This window comes from Elaeis guineensis, chromosome 2 (assembly GCF_000442705.2).
Source record: "Elaeis guineensis isolate ETL-2024a chromosome 2, EG11, whole genome shotgun sequence".
Classification (NCBI taxonomy): domain Eukaryota; kingdom Viridiplantae; phylum Streptophyta; class Magnoliopsida; order Arecales; family Arecaceae; genus Elaeis; species Elaeis guineensis.
This window is the reverse complement of record NC_025994.2, coordinates 127,608,760-127,626,711: the sequence shown is the minus strand read 5'-3', so window position 1 is coordinate 127,626,711 and position 17,952 is coordinate 127,608,760. Positions and strand designations below refer to the sequence as shown.

Below are 17,952 nucleotides of genomic sequence, written 5' to 3'. Positions count from 1 at the left end.
CGCACCTTTATTCAATCAAACCGTATAGGATAACTCATGAAACATGCTTCAAAACTTATCCCGACTCACCATATGGCGGATCCTGGATGAGTCCAAGAGCAGTCTCTAGATCTCTCTCAAGAACATCATTCTGCGACTCCTTGAGCTCCATCCCTAATAAAGACGGTATGAGTTACAAAACAACGCCTTCTTAATTTTCAAGAATCTTTTTCAAGGGCAATAACACAGACGTGACTAAAAAAGAATCAAGTTAGCGATCCAACTACCAAGATATTTACTCTCTTCGCTCGAAACCCAAAAGCCATTTCAAACTCGAAAGTGGGGGGCATATGTTATAGAAAAGATCCACCGATCAAAACCAATCCTCCACAAAGATGCACCAAAAATGATACAATGAGGTACACCAATTGTGAATCCAGACACCATCCATATGGCCAACCATATAGATGAAGTCTGCACCGACACCAATGACTAGCAACCTCGATATGGAGAAGTGGAAGAAATTCCTCCCACGATAAAGGCCAGAACGTGGCCTACCAACCTGCAGAGCTAAACGTAACAAATACAGATTCCAGCTAACAGCCTACGAGTTCAACCTCCAAATAAAAGAGGTACAAAGAGAACCCTCAAGATAAGCAAACTTACTCCATCCTTGCAATCTTTTCTCTCCACTACTCCCAAAGCTCCAACTAACAAGCATTAAAAGATCCCCCATTTAAACATCCCTGATGAGTATAGACTTCTTTGCAAATACCTTTCGATGTCGCAAATCTCGATCAGCACCTTGCTCTAGCCACATCAGCACTCCACCTCAGCCTTGCAATAACAAAAATAGCAAAGAATTTTGTGCAATACAAAAATATCATCAATGTAGGACTTGGATCAGCTATCAGGGACATTTTTATTTCCAAAAATTATCTATACTTATGATCATTATATAATAAGGGATTAAATAAGATCAATTGGAATTGGACAAAGATATATTTTGGGATAGGAAAATTTACTTTACACTGCAATCAGCATCTCCTATAATAACAAATCAGCACAAAAGAGAGAGAGAGAGAGAGAGAGAGAGAGAGAGAGAGAACCTGGGGGAGGTGAACATCATCTAATTTTCAATCGTCAAATAAGAATATGTTATAATAGAAGCCCGGAAAGAGAATTAGAAATTTATTTTGTTAGAAGATAATAAATATTTTATTTGGGAAGCAAATATATTTTTTCGGACAAATTTGGGCTTAAGGACTCTCCCAGTACTAGAAATTTATCAACCAAATGCATAACAAAGACATCCATAATCAGATGGAAGATCACACGCTTTCATGCATCCTATCACACCACGACATGTGCCAGACTGGGTGCTCCGTGATTCATGCGCGTCCACACCTCAAAGAGCTCTATTGCTTACAGCTAGCAATCTTGGAAAGCAAGATGAGGCCATCAGGAGTATATATTAATATTATATTTATATTAATAAAAAATATTTTATTAATATAAATATTAAAAATAATATTAAAATATAATAAATATTATAATATTAATATTATATTTATTTAAATATTAATATAATATTATATCGCTATTTAATATTTTATCTTAATTATATTTTATAAAACCTTAACAATAAATTTAAAAAATATATTTTTATAAAAAAAAAATCCCCAATTTTCATTTCACAAGAAATATCAAAACCCTTCCATCTTATAAATTTTTACTTCCTATGAAATATAAAAAATAACTTTTCATAAAGAACTTTTTTTTTTCAATTTTTTTTTTAAATTCTAACCAAACAAAAAAACAGCGCTCTATTTTTCAAAAACTCCCCCCCCCCCCCTCCATTTCCCATCATCAACCAAAAGAGTTCTAAATGAAATGGAAAAAGTTCAATCCACCTGATGATCTGGACAATTTCCAACTTCATATAGCTGAAGCAGAATACCAAGCACATGTCATAACAAGTTATAACAAGCGGAACTGCCATCACAGCAGGGATGATAAATACCGAAAAATACGCTCATTAACGTTATACTCAGAATTTGGCCTAATTTAAAGACAAAGTTGCCTTAGATTGCCTCCAACAATTACAATTAAACCACTGGCTTGATGGCGGTGCTTCAAGCAGAACTTTATATGGCATTTATTCCACTGATGATTAGGTATGATAGAACAGCACTGGCCACAGATTGAACTTACCCAAGCATCATGTGGAAGTTTCTGGCATCCAAAGTCCATACCATATTTGAGACCATCTCAGAAAACATGTTAAACAACAAGGCCCATTTTGACCAGCCACCAGCCCAATGACGGTATATGTACTTAAAAGTTATGCTTCCAAAACTCCTCGTGAGACCTTAATTCAGTCGATAACCTTAGTAAATTATAGAAACGACCGGCCTACTGAAGCTTCTTAATCCCAGAAAAGGAAGGGAGAATTGCAATAAGAGCATCACCATATCCTACTGGTTCTGCAGAGCATAGCATCAACAAGGATTATGTCAATGAGCATCACAAAAGAGCCATAACATAAAACAATGATACAAAACTGCAGTTTGGCATCCTTACCGCCATCTTCTCTTAGTATCTTTACTATCTCTCCAGAAACATCAGACTGAAAAAGTAATGAAAGCAAAATCAAAACGAACTGTAAATGTGCACTAAAGAAAAAATCTTATACATGCCATATTGGCTTCAATGTAAGGGTTTCTAAAAATGGACACTAGTACCTCTATGGGAATCTCTCCACCAAGCTGTTCAATGTAACAGAGAACCTGGCCTTCCTTGACTTCTTGCTTCTGCCAAGAGTAAATCACAAAAAATTAGATAGGGCTATAAAGGAAGGACAATAACGTAGATCAAGATTTATTATTTTTACTATAAACAATCACCGTGGCATGAACTGAGCAAAAGAAGCAACAGCAGTAAGTGAAAAATAAATGACAGAAAAGGAAGCAATGAGTCATGTAAGACCAAGCCAGGCCCATTTGTCTGTTGTCATTTTAATTTGGATTACCACAACCTGATTAGACATTATCTTTTTGGAACCGCAACACAAAATACCCAAAGGTAATATGCACAGGACATTCCCTCTTTCTGTAAATCGCCTCAGGGCAAAAGTACAGTTCTGAAAACATGAAGGCCGTTGAGCAGACAGAGCAAAAGTAAAATTTCAATCTCAGATAACCCTGCAAGTTTGTACTATTGATCAAGAACTGCAAATAGCAATTTGTGAATTCTCAAGTCCATTGAAGTGATTTGGAAAAAATCACATATTGCTGAAAAATTTGCATTTGGGATACAATCAACTCAACTAAACTAAGCCTTAATCCCAAACTAATTGGAGTCAACTACATAAATCCTTTTCCTCCATTCCACTCATTGGGGCCCCATTTCGAAAATGTTTAGTGATATCAAGTCCTTCCTTATTACTTTATCCCATGATTTTTGGTCTACCTCTACCCTTTTTTTCTTCTACATGTATCAAATTATTCCTTCATATCAGTGCATCCTTCAACCTATGTTGTATGTGTCTAAACCATCTAACTCATCATCTCAATTTGTCCTTAATTGGTGCTACCTCTACCATTTTACAAATGACTTCATTTGTCATGCTATTTATTCTTGTATTACCATATATCCATTTCTATATTCTTATTTCAGCCATCTTCATCTTGCACACGTCTTTTAACTAACCAACATTCTATACTATAAAGCATAGCCGGTCACATGGCTATCCTATAAAAGTTCTTTCAACTTGGCAGGTACCTATAATCACATAATATCTTGGTCGCATTTCTCCATTTTGTCCAACTTGCTTTAATCCTACAGATAATATTCTCTCTAATCTCCCATTTCTTATGAATAATTGAACCTAATTATCGTTCCTATAAAGTTTATGATCCTCAATTTTCACTCCATCTCCATCTCGATTTCCAATTAAAACCACATTCCATGTATTCCATCTTGATACTACTTAACTTAAAACCCTTAGTTTCATCAGTTGAAGCTACATCATCCGCAAACAGCATATAACATGGAATATCGTCCTGAATTTGCCTAGTAACCTAATCCATAACTAGCACAAAGGGGTCAGGACTTGGAACAAATCCTCAATGTAGACTGATTATAATGGGAAAATCACTAGTATTACTGCCACTAGTTCTCACAGTAGTAACCATTCCATCGTACGTGTTCTTAATCACATTAATATATCTAAAAGAAACTCCTTTCTTTTCTAACACCTATCATAAGAGGGACTCTTATCATAAACTTTCTCTAAGTAAATAAAAGCTATAAATGATCTTGCATCTTTTCTCTACATTTCTATATTAACCATCGAAAGAGAAAAATAGCTTTCATAATCGACCTTTTTGGCATAAAACAAAATCGGTTCTATGATGTTTTCATATCCCAATTTATACTCAATCACCCTCTCTCAAAATATCATAATATGGCTCATGAGTTTGTTACTATGATAATAAAACAATTTTGAATATCATTTTTATTCTTATAAACTCGTACTATAGTCCTCTTCCTTCATTCATTAGGCACCTTGGTATTTAAAATCTTATTAAACAATTTACTCAACAAAGTTACTGCTACATCATCTAAACGCTTCTAAAGCTCATAGGGATTCCATCAGATCCAACCAATTTTCCTATTTTTATTTTTTTCACAGCCTTCTTTATTTCAGATACTCTAATTCTTAACATTTCTATACTTGATGGAACTAATAAGGCATCCTAAACCATTTACACAACTGTGATTGAATAGCCCATTAAAATAACTTCATATTTATTTGATTTTATCCTCCTCAACCAAAACTTTCTAATTATTGTATTTGATGCATTTAATCTGAGTCCCTAGTTTCCTTTCTCTTGGTCCTACAGCCTTATAGACAATTTTTCCTCCCATCCTTAGTTTCTAACTTGCATTATAATTTTCATATACTTTAAACCTACCCTATCGTATCATCTTCTTAACTTTCTTTCCAGCTAAATTATAGCTTTCATACACTTCTTCGTTCCTACATTTATGTAGTCTTCTACAACAGTCTCTTCTAGCCTTACCAGTCAACTGAATTTTTTCATTCCACCACCAAGTTTCCTTGCTGCACGGTCCTTTATCATTTGATTCTCCTGATCACTCCATAGCCACTTTCTTAATACTAATACAGTATTACCTATCTCTTCCACATGATATTGACTTTCCTGCCCTCTTAATATCTACAACCTCATCTTTTGACCTCTCATCTACAATAATTTCTACTCCATTTTGATTCTTATCTTTACGAGTATACCAAAGTTTATAACCTGTCATACCAACTTCCTTTGCAAGCAACCCAAGTCAACTCTCCACCTAGTCATTGTATCAATAAATTCCATAATTTCTCTGTCAATGACCCTATATTCCAAGTTGCTAAATGTATCCTACCTTTCTGACTAACTGCTTTATGCACACCCATCCATTAAAGTGTGTTTGACAATCCAAATCTCTGCATATACTGGTATGAAAACATGAAGGTCTATTTGATGGTGAGACACCCATTCAGTTCATTTGACAAAGGTCCACAACAAAATGAGTGCACCATCCATAAACTGTAAATAGGTAAACGCTCTAACAAGAATAAATGGCACCTGACTCTACTGTTAGAATCGTACGAGTCGCGAGTTGACTCGTACGATTTGGGACGATTCACAGCATGGCCGAGTCGAACCGAAATGGTGAATCGGAAAATGAGAAGAATCGCATCTGAATCGCGAGTCCGTTGGTTGAATCATGCGACTCGAGGGATCGTCCGATACCGTCGAGTCGGAAAAGGTAAGTTTCGATGGTGGTTATTCGTCGTTTTTGGAAGTCGAAGAGCCAGAGAATCAAAATAGAAGTCAGATTTTGGCAAAATATGCTTTCAAAATTAATTCAGAGAAGCAAATCAAAGAGATTTCTCACCTTATTTGACTGTTTCTCCATCTTCTTTGGCTGCTTCAAGCCTTCGAAGACTACGGCGAAAAGAGGAAGAGGTCGCGTGGAGAAGAGGAAGCCTCGAAGCCTTCGAAGCATCGCCGCAAGTTCGCCGTAGATCTGATAGGTTCCTCTTTCCCATTGCTTTCTTTATTTCTCTTCCTCGATCTCTCTGTTTCTCTTCCCGGAAGCTTTTTTTTTTATCAAACCGAAGCCTTCTTCTTCCCCGATCTCTCTGTTTCTCCCCCGAAACCCCAAAGTTTTTTTTTTTTTAATATCGGACCGAAGTCTACTTCCCAATCCCTCTGTTTCTCCCCTGTTTCTCTTCCTCGAAGCCGCCCAAAACCATCTGTTTCTCTTCTCCGAAGCCGCCCGAAACCCTCTATTTCTCTTCCCCGATGCCGCCTGCGAACTCTTTTTTTCCCCCAATCGGACCGAAGCTCTCTCTGGGCTGTGGTCCCTCTTTTTTTTAAGTTGGCCATTCTCTGGAAGCTTCAAAACCGAGAAGGGAATTGGAGAGGTCCAGTGACTCAATCCCATTCCGGTTCCGTTGCCACCAACAGGCAACAGCCAACAGCCACTTAAAAAGGATGTTTTCAGCTTCTTTAGATAACTACTTTCTCACTTAAACTCTCATCCAAAAAAATAAATCAATAAACACAGTAGTAACAGTAAGATTAATTTCTTTTTAGTAATTTTTTTAACAATTTTTATTTTTTTAACAGGGATTGACTTACATACTTTACATTGGAATTATGTATTATTATTTTATTGAATAATGGCACTTAGAAAAAAATCTAAAAGTTGTGGATCCCAATTGGAATCATTGTAAAAAATTTGATGATGGCAAAGGGGGCAATGAAAATCGATTACATCTTGGATGTAATTATTGTAACAAGAGTTTTTGGGGAAGAGTGAATAGAATAAAAAATCATCTTACGAGTACACATAACAATGTTTCTCCTTGTACTCAAGTTCCTGAAGAAATTCAGAATTTTTTTAAAAATTTGTTGGGGGAGAAAGAAATAGAAAAAAAATTTGGGTGATGATGTTGAGTGCTTTGAAATAGATGAGCCAAATGCAAAAATAAGAAAACTATGGATTCATTTATGATGAAAGGAGAAATGTATGTAAACAACGGACAATGAATGAAATGGTAAAAAAAAGAAAATCAGTGGTTAGAGATATTTGTAGATTTCTATATAGACATGCATTGATATTCAATTTGGTCAAAAACCCTTTATTTGCTCAAATGATGAAATCTGTTGGAGAGTATGGAAGAGGATTGAAACTCCCTTCTTATCATGAAGCTAGAGTTACTTTCTTGAAAAAAGAGGTAGAAAATGTTAATGAATGTTTGATAAAATATAAAGATGAGTGAAAAAAAGAGATGTTCAATCATGTCCGATGGTTGGACTGATGGAAAAAGTCGGTCTATTACTAATTTTTTTGTGAATAGTCCAAGTGGGACGGTATTCCTCAAATCATTGGATACCTCTGATGTTAGTAAGAATTTAAATAAGTTGTTTGAATTGCTTGACAGCTTAGTAGAGAAGATTGGAGAGAAAAATATAGTTCAAGTGGTGACAGATAGTGCCTCTGCTTATGTTGGCATGGGTAGACTCTCAGAAGAAAAGAGAAAGCATCTTGTTTGGTCTCCATGTGCAGTCCATTGTTTAGATTTAATACTTAGTGACATTGAAAATATTCTATTTTTTTTAATACACTTGGCAAGGTAAGACAAATTACAGTTTATATTTACCACCATACTTAGGTTCCTAGTTTGTTTAGAAAATATTCTAAGAACAAAGAATTGACAAAACCGGCAGTTACTAGATTTGTAACATCCTATCTCACTTTGAGAAGCATACTAGACAGTAAGATTGCTTTAAGGACTATGTTTGCTTCAGAAGAATGGACAAGGAGCACTTATGCATGCAAATTTGAGGCTAGAAAAGTTCAAGAAATTGTATTGAGTGATAACAGATTTTGGAAAGCTACAAAATACAGTTTGAAGTGTATCCTTCCTTTGGTAAAAGTATTGAGACTTGTTGATGGAGATGCAAAACCGGCTATGGATTATATTTATAAAGCAATGGATAGAGCAAAGGAACAAATTGACAAAAATTTCAACAATGTTAGAAAGAGGTATGATCGGATTTGGAAGATAATTGACATTCATTGAGATTTGCAACTCCATAGACCACTCCATGTGGCAGCATATTATCTTAATCCCAAGTAAGTCACACTTTTTTTAATTTATATTACTCCATTAATAAATTTTATTATTTTAAATTTAAATTTATTTTTTGTTTCTTGACCTTTAAATTTCAATATGATCCTAATTTTAATGCCAATACTGAAGTAAAAATTGAATTGTTCAAGACAATTGAGAAGATGTATTCAGATATTGAGACAAGAGTCATTATTGATTCACAACTTGAAAAATTTAAGAAGACCGAAGGTTTATTTGGATTGGACATGGTGGTATCAACAAGAAATAAAAAACAACCAGGTAATTATCATTTAATTTTATGAATTCATTTTTACTTGCCTAATTTAAATTTAATTTATCTTATTTTATTTGTCTAGCTCTATGGTGAGAGAGTTTTGAAGAACAGTGCAAAGAACTTCAAATACTAGCAATTCGAGTACTAAATCTTACTTGTAGTGCCACTGGATGTGAAAGAAATTAGAGCACATTCGAACATATTCATTCCAAAAAAAGAACCGTTTGGAGCAACAAAGATTGAATGCCTTGGTGTTTGTCAAGTACAATATTCAACTTGAGATGAGACAACAAAAAAGACAAGAAAATGAGGAGATATATGATCCGATATACTTATCAGATATGGAATCAGATGATAAGTGGATGAGCAAGAAGAGCCATGCTTACCGGATGATGTGTCTTGGTTGGATGTAAATGAATGTTTTGATGTTGATAAGGAACCTAATAACAGAACAAGGAAGAGAGGTATGCAAATTATTTTCTAATTTTTTTTTTAGTTCTTAATTTTTGAAACAATTGCATTATTTTCTATTTGGCTTTGTTGGTTCTTAAAATATTTTTGTAGGACCAAAAAACTTAAAGGTTGATAGCAAAGGTAAAGGGAAAGAAAAGGTTGTTGAAGAAGATATTGAAGTGATAAAAGAAGATGAAGGTAATGAGAAAGAAGAGGAAGAAGAAGAGAATCAAGAGATGATTATGCTTGAAGATGATAATGATGACGACGGCGGCGATGACGACATTGGCCTTAGAGATGATTATGATGACTGAAGATTTTATTTAATTTTTTGAGTGAATAGTAAATTAGTAATACTTCATGTTTACTTTTAATTTATGTTTTGGACTTAGTATTTTAAACTTCTATACTTTTTGGACATCTTTTTGAGTATTCATTAACTAATAGATTGGTATACATTTTGATTGTGCTTTTTGTTATTGAATCTTATGATTCGAGTCGCGATTCGAGTTAAGGCATGGGTGATTCACGAGTCGAATCCCGATTTGACAACATTGGCACCTGATTACATAGTGGAAAGCCTACATGAAACCAAAAATACAAAGGGCAAATAGTTGAGGCCAGCAATACAAGAACTGAAAGTAGGACTGATTACCGAATAGCTGTCCAAGAGAAAGAAGAGACTTTCACAAGAGAATATATAAAAATTATAACAAAAAACTTGGGGGTTTGTTTGGCGTTGTTGTTGGTTTTGTATTTTTTTTTTATAATTTCTGTACAAATTAGTGAAATAGCAAATGGAGATGGATGTTGAACATAGTATTTGCTCTAAAATTGTGTTATTCCATAAAATACAATTTTCTGAAAACAATGAATCCTTGCTATCATAAGTTCTAAAAAATTTTTCAAACAATTTCAAAAGTATAAGCGATTCATCGAACAATCATTTCACACTAGTTCATTTTCTTCTTAGATTTTTGACATCAGTAACAAAAAACAGAAGTAATACCGAATGGGCCCTTAAGAAATGTTGAAGCAGTTTCTCATGCCCTGACAGCTCTTTGTTATTACATTTATAGGGTACCTCCCATTCATTTCTCTCATGTTTACAGAACCGTATATGATAAATCAGCAACTATTCCATGAGAAATAAAGAGTAAAGAACACATCTTCTCGACATCCATAACTTGCATCTAAATGCCAGAAAGGAAGCATGAAGTCTAGAATTCTGAAAGAAGTCCCACAAGACACTATCACAAAGAAGTAAAAGGTGAGAAACACTCTACAAACTAATACTAACCACAAGTCTCCAAGACCCTTTTGATTTTATTACCGAAAAATAAAGCCCCAGTCAAGCCTGGTCAACTTAACTTTGCATTCAAGGCTTGTCATTTTGTTCTTGTGCATGACTTGGCTACTTTACCTCTTGCAACAGAAACATCTTGAGCCAGCATGACATTCAACTAGGGCTCGCAAACAAGCAAGCTCTTCCTAACCTGGCTAGTGTTCAGCTCGAAATTTCACTTAAGCTTGGCTACTCAGTTAGCAAGCAAGCCGAGCTAGAGCCATGATTAGCTTGCTCGAGCTTGGCTTATTTTAGCTCAAAATATGAATATGTAAGTAATATATATGTTCTATGTTTTTAACTATTATTATCAATATAACATTTATTTTTATATTTATTTATTATAAATTAATATAATTTATGAAGAATGGAATATATTTTAGTTATGATATTAAAATATAATGAAAAAGTTAGTCTAAACTATATGAACTAAAGCATTGAAAGATCTTGAGCTCTCACCAAATCTCTTAAATGAGCTGTCCATGAGCAGCTCGAGTTCTGCTTGGAATTTGAATAAGCTGGCTCAAGCTCAATTCAATTGTCAAAAAAAGCCAACCTAGAGCCAAGCTTGGCTTGCTCGTGTTTGGCTCATTTACACCCCTTCATTCGACCTTGTGTCATCACCTTCAGCATGATTATCTAGAACGTCTAAGCTAACTAAATAATCAGAAATTACTTGAAAAGAAGATTTACAAGCAACATACCATTAAATATTATATAATGACAATGTGATGACCACCACAAGATTTTTTATTACATCCCACTAAGCCAATAAAATTTGAAAATAAACTGAGCCCCAACATGTTTCCATCTTATTGCATTCTAAAATAAGCAAACTAGTGACTGTGCCTACGGCATCAAATACACTTCTTTTGAAGTCTGTCAATGGTGAAGATTATAACAACTAGGAATATGGTCAAAAAAAATTCCAAAGATGCACCTTCTTTGCAACCCTGGTACTCAATAACCTTGAAAAGCTAAGCTAATATCAAATCAAATATTAAAGAAAACGCAGACAGATCATTGATAGCTCACTGACAAATTTTTATATGTTCACAAAGGGGCGAAAATATTCATGAAAAATAAGGATAGAAGTATACATCACATTAGATTCAATTTGCAAAGACAATCAAGTTAGGCCTTAGGAGAAAGATTCTCTAAATTATGCCTTACATTATGCTAGCAATAGACAAATTAAAAGATTCAAGAGAAATGAAGATCTATAAACTAGAAATTGCATTAGCTTGGACTTGCAAATGCAACAGATTCTGGTCATGGTGGCAAAAATATAAATATTTTTCTAGAGTAGCACGAGATTGCATCAACAAAAGGAGTGGGACATGATATGTAAGAGATAGAAGGTGTAGTATTTATGACAAGAAAGAACAACAGGTGTAGATAAGTTGGTAAATGGTAAGAAACCATCTCCTCCCTCAATGTTTGGCTGCTAACTATTTGCTAGTACAGTCAAGTCTAGTTTATAACTCCTGGATCAGTAATTATATTAGATCTACTTTCAAAAAACAATCAAAGATATTAAAATATTGAACATTTAACATTATCCAATTGATAAACTAAACTTGGTGTATATTTGTTTGTCTATTCAAAACATACCCATTCAGAAAATGCTTTTAGCTAATGTTAACTTTTCAGAGGAAAATATGAACTACTTCTATTTTAGGCAATACGCAATTTTAGAGCTAGACCGCCAAATGAACCCACAGAGCATCTTTTTCATCCAGTTCCAGACCACTTATTGGTTCTAATTCTGCGACCTCATGGCTCAATCATTTAAAAGATCTATAAGTTGACAAAAACCAAAACATAAATGTATTTTAAAGAAGTACACAGAAATTTCAGTTTTAAGTAGAATAGTATGAAGAGATAGGCGAGGCCGACGACTAAAATTTAACTGACTATTTTCCAGATTGCCAAAACAGAACAGATGAAGCCCCAATATACGTCTCTGCCCAACTGCTTCAGGTCAGTTAGCTCCAATATTGAAAAGCTTAAAAATATGCCTTATTACAAGAGTTACCTCTTTACATAATGGAGGTGCTCGCCTTCCTTTAATGGTGCAGGATGTCCTAAAGAACCCAACCTGCTTAACATGTAACATCGGTGAAAAGATCATTCACAAAAAGAAAGAAAATGAAGACTGACTTGTAAAAGCCTTGGCTAACTGCTTGTACTTCATGGTTGAACAAATTGGAGTGAGCCCAGCCTAATTATGGGGGAAGGGGGAGGGGCGAGAGAAAGAGAGAGAGGTAAGTTCCCCACCTTTGGTGATGGAAGCATCACCAGTCCCTCATCTGAAGCTGTTCTCTGGATGCCACCTGTAGAAGGTTTTGGTTTGGAGATGACTAGGGAAGCTGTAGCAGCAGACCCATTTGAATCAGGAGTTTGGTTTGTCGTATTGGTTTGAAGGAGGCTTGGAACAGGTGGGGGTACATTTTTCTCAACCAAGTCCCTTTTGACATAAAGGCAAAAGCCTGCAAGCTAATCATAATGATAAAACACACAGATAAATAAAATAGTTTTTTATTTATTCTTTTTTTTAGAAAATCAAACAACAATTGCTATACTTCCATAATGTTTACGGTTTGAAATGCCTTACATCCAGTTTAAACTCTGAGATAGAAGTTGTATCACAGATTGCTGTGAGCAAAGGCTCCACCTGTGAAAATTGAAGACGAAAAATCACTGGGCAGACTCATAAACTTTCCAGCAAATATGGAATGATATATAATCCCCTGTAATCGGTATATTACCAAATCATTGCTATTATGGTTTGCGACTTAACTCTTAAGGAAAAACAGAATCAATATTTTTTTTTTTTTTGAAATTATATATATATGACAACAGATAATGGAGCTTGATTTTGTTACTAAGGATTATTCTGTTGGTCATTATGTCAATATCAGACAATGCTTTTCATATTCCTGTGTGCATGCACATACTATATTACTAACATGCAAATTTAGATAATTTATATGTTAAGAAGCAAATTTGGTAAAAATAAGGACTTCGGATAAAAGATTCAAGTTAATCATTTTCCTCTTGCAAATTAAAATGTTTACCTTTTTTTTTTAAAGAACATCGCTTGAAGATTTAACAAATTTTCAGACCTCAAACATGAAATCCACTTTCATTTCCATGGTTTTATGAAAGACATGCAGCAGGGCAGTTATGCAGCCTTCATGTTTAAAGCTACAATTATCAACCAAATCAGAAGCAGGTACTCACTTCTAGTGAAACTGGGATAATTTGTTCTCCTTTAGATTTATTTTCTTCAAGCTTGATTGCTTCTGAATTGTTCTCTGCTATTTAGATAAATAGAGACATGCTAGCATAAATTCATGGAAACAGTTAACATCAGACAACAGAGACTCTTCAACCAATTAAAAGTAAATGCTCATATGACTCTCACCTTCATGCATGGAAGGATGAATTTCAACACATCGTCAAATAATAGTTGGAAATTTAGATACCAAAGATGGCTAGAAATTGAAGAACAATATAAAGGATTTTTTTTTTTTTTAGTGGTATGAAACAACCATAATTATGCAATATTGAAGCAGATATTCTCCAAGAAACATATTTTCTCCTTAAATTATTATAATAGAAATTCTGCAATTCATGCAGACAATAAATGCAAATGTTTTAATGTCCCAGTGCCTAATTATGACTGAAACAATTAGCTGAGAAAAACAAAACAAAGGCAGGCAAATGCAGCTATAACTTTGCAAAAGGGAATCATAAATGTGCTCCAACTCTTCATTTCACATTCAGAAAAAGGGTCTAAATATGTCTGAGCACATTCTGGTTACAAAAAACATAATAAAAAAAATCATTAGCCTCACCGCATCTACATGGATCTTTTCCTTTAAGGATCCTACTTTCTAGTAGGTTCCAGTACACAACCTGATACACTAAAGGGGGAAGCGCTTGTGAATATCATTGAACCATTTCAATGCAAGTTTTCATCAACCTGCATAACCTCTTCCCCAACCCTATGTGCTTCATCTTGTTCCTCTCTAATTCTACTCTTTCCACCTCTTTGATCTTTGCTTCAGTTCTTCCCTTCACTGCGATTGCTGGTTATCAAGGTCAAAATCAGATCTGAGGAAAATATGTTTTTAGTCTGCCTCTCCATGTCTGATCTGACGTAAACTTTGAAACTGTTTTACAATTTCACACTTGAATTTGCTTCTGTTAACACATAAGTAACCAGTGTTACCTTGGCACTCCGAATTTTGGGTTCTACGATGTGCCAAACACCTAAACACTTGGATACATCATGACGCTCTATGGCACCTCATACCATCAAATTATAATGCCATCATCTTTACATGTCTGCTCTAGCACTTTGATATCAAAGTTCTTGACTCTGATATAATAAACAACCATTTCATCAAATTGCTATGGCCTTAGAATGTAGGTATAGCTCATTATTGATCATATGCATATATCAACACATAATATGTAATACATCGTAAATATGGATGTATGTATGTATGTACATACAAATGTATGTAAGATATAGATGTGTCCTCATGTCTAACTTTTAGAAGATTCCCATGTCGGATTCTTCTGGACACTTGACACCCTTGTCACATATCCTAGTAACATTGTGAATAACCCCTGAATATCCATCAGGATTACATCAAATTGTTTAAAAATGCCTAGTAAGCAGAAAAAACTGGTAAGACTTCTTCATATTATGCATATATATTTTACAAATAAAAGTCTTATCAAATTATATACTATTATTATTTTCTGATTTATATGCTTAGTAATTCAAAAACTATTACAACTGCTACACATTTCCAATGGCTATTTAGGTTAACCTCTCTTGGTAAGTAGTAACAGAAAAATTTTTTAAAAAAAATGTGGGCAAAATTTGGAGTGTCTCATGGAGGGAAGGTTGATGCATTATAAGCTATACTTCATCAAAAAGACAGTTCCAAAGGTAGGCATTATTCTCTGTAAATTCTGTCTATCATTTTTATACTGAAAATGCCTTCCCAATTTTTCTATAGTATATAACTCATCACCACATTAATTCCAAATGTGAAAAAAGAAAAAGAAATATAACCATCAAAATAGAAAAAGACTCAAATCCTCTCCAGTCAAAAGGATAGTGCCACACGGGCATGGACACAAGAATCAGATTTAGAAATCTGTCCAAATGTCTGTCTCAACAAGAGGAGAAAACGAAGATACGAGACACACAAAAAAGAATAATTTTAATTTAAAAGTATAAATAACATGTTGATAAAAGAAATATTAAACATATAATTCTTCCAATATACATGCTTATCATTTAAATTTCACAATAAGCATGAGAACTTTAGAAAAATGACATTTTGCTAACTTATTTTAGCACTTCACTCTTATCAATCTTTTAAAAAGAACAAAATGTCACTCTCAACATAATTGGAACCCAACTCTCTATTAGTGTCTAAAAATTGTAGGTAGACAAATTTGGTAAGTATCCAGGTACCCAATTTGGATATGTATCCGACAAGGACTCTAGGAGCTCGACACTCGTGTCCAGGCAAAACAGGTTAAAATATAAGCTTGTGAAGGTCTATTCTCCAACACGGGCCATCGGTGATGGGCATAATGACCCATAATGCACCAAGTCCCCATGCATAGAGCAACGCACCATCCATGTAAGGCATGGGACCCACTACAACATGAGCTGCCATGCAAGCATACGTGGCCCATCATTTGAGATTGGACCTTTCCAATCGAAACCCTAGCTCGAAAAGATCCAACTCCAAAACAACAGAAAAAAAAAAATCCGGTTTGGATTGCTTTTTAAAGACCTATCTGGCAAAAGAACATAAAGATTTCTTCCAAACAAGCCATATATGTGGATATTTGTCTTGTAAAACTGATTTGACAAAAAGGAATGATCTGATAAAAATATGGAAAGATTTTGGATTGTTTTTGAAAACCTGATATGATAGAAATGTGGAAATATTTATCCCAAATCAAATCCTATTTATTGATGACTGCTTTTTGAACAAATAGTATTATTTTATTGATAAATATTTTTTATGGTTGGCATACTATAACTTAAGATTTTTTTTTTTCCTTTTCCCCACTCACATGTGCATTGACATGCCCCATTGCAAGTGCGCTATAAGATATAAGACCCCGAGCTGTATTTAAGTTTTTCATCTATAATGATAAAATTCACCCTCGATTATGAGAAAAATTATCCAAGCAAATTGCAATGATTTGTCTAACAAATTGTGGTTATCGATATGACAAACCTAAAACCACTGGCTGAGATTTACAGATAAGTTACAAATGAGGTTTAAAAAAAAAAAAAAGTTACATTGAAAAAGCACATACTTCCAGAAGAAAGGCGACATCTTGCAACCAATGAATTGGTGGGTCTCTGAGCCTGCTTATCAAACCCTGCAGCACGCACTGGTTCTTGCCATATCTGAGTTCCTTTCAACCCATTCAGTGCTTCTAATCTGCCACTTTTTGTCTTACAAGGAGTAAACAATGCAGTGCACCGGAGCTTTCTAAACTCCGGGTGAAAATTGAGCAGTGTGACATTAAAGGTACTTCCTTGACTGCCTGAAACAAAGCGTAAGACTATGAAATATGCTTACCAATTTCGAGATAACTGATGCAACTGAATGACACATAAACAGAAAAGATAATTCATCAATGCATAAGCATGGCAAACTATGCTAGCACTAATGTTTTGGTCAGTGTACAAAGTATGGCTTTGCATGAGCATGTGACTGAATTTCATAATAAACCAACTTTGAAACAAACCATACTGCGTTCGCTATTTCCATGACAAACCATACCAAAGATTTATCTAGAATTTTAAGGTCCACCAGCACTATTGACCATACATTGCTGCAACAAGAGTGAAGCATCTCTCCTGCTTGATCTTTAAGAACCACTGGAATTGAAAAAGATAATTGACCAAGCATACATTGTCCCATGCCACATATTCAAATCTGCATCCTGGTAAGGTCACCTTGGATCTTTTCTTTCATGATGGCATATTTGTCTCTCTCAAAAAATCACTTGTTTCATCAGACCCAAAGTTCTAGATAGATGTCAAATTTATCACAACTTTGGTTTGACTAAAGTACTACATGGCCAGACAACTTGCTTTACTTTTACTTTAATCTAACAATTCTATCTTCACAAAGTCCCAATAATATGTTTATAATAATGAGCCATTCCCAAGTCCCAACCTACATATTGTTGGTTCCTCCTGAGGTTGTTTATGTCCTGCTTTACAGCTTTCCTTCCAAGCAAGTTTTTGTGAAAATATTCTTACCATTGAAAGATGCTGAAGATTCTCAGTTCAGAAAATTCAGGAAACTTATGTAGTGAAATATATTTAAAAAAAGAAAAACGATAGGATGCAAGAAATCTTTCATCATGGCTGCAAAAGATACAAGACAACATAAAAATTGCAAAAAGTGTTATTTAAAAGCAATATAGTCACTTTAAAAATTCAAGAAAAGAAATACTTCGATTCAGGTACTCGAGCTGTATATAGAAAGTATTACTTAAATTCAGAGGAGAGAGAGTTGCTGGGTTCCTCATCCCAATGCAATCAATAAATATTATGCTTTTCCAGATGATGAAAACTGATTTTAAAAACATCATAGAGATATTGGGATCTAAGCTCCT

General features: G+C 34.5%; 1 protein-coding gene across 2 annotated transcripts in view; it reads right to left on the bottom strand.

Annotated features, from left to right (window-relative positions):
* Positions 1–1,999: 1,999 nt before the first annotated feature.
* The window catches only part of LOC105044723 (uncharacterized), a 17,106-nt gene continuing 1,153 nt past the window's right edge, over positions 2,000–17,952 (bottom strand). Inside the window, exons 2-9 of one of the 2 annotated variants that reach the window (XM_010922820.3) lie at positions 16,636–16,869; positions 13,513–13,586; positions 12,884–12,943; positions 12,547–12,765; positions 12,305–12,367; positions 2,724–2,792; positions 2,563–2,608; positions 2,000–2,465 (exon numbers count right to left, since the gene is read on the bottom strand). In XM_010922820.3, the coding sequence (XP_010921122.1) occupies positions 2,395–2,465; positions 2,563–2,608; positions 2,724–2,792; positions 12,305–12,367; positions 12,547–12,765; positions 12,884–12,943; positions 13,513–13,586; positions 16,636–16,869 (836 nt within the window). In that variant the 3' untranslated portion in view covers positions 2,000–2,394. Of the gene's footprint in view, positions 2,466–2,562; positions 2,609–2,723; positions 2,793–12,304; positions 12,368–12,546; positions 12,766–12,883; positions 12,944–13,512; positions 13,590–16,635; positions 16,870–17,952 lie in introns of both variants that reach the window. The other variant, XM_010922746.4, reaches the window with a different exon arrangement.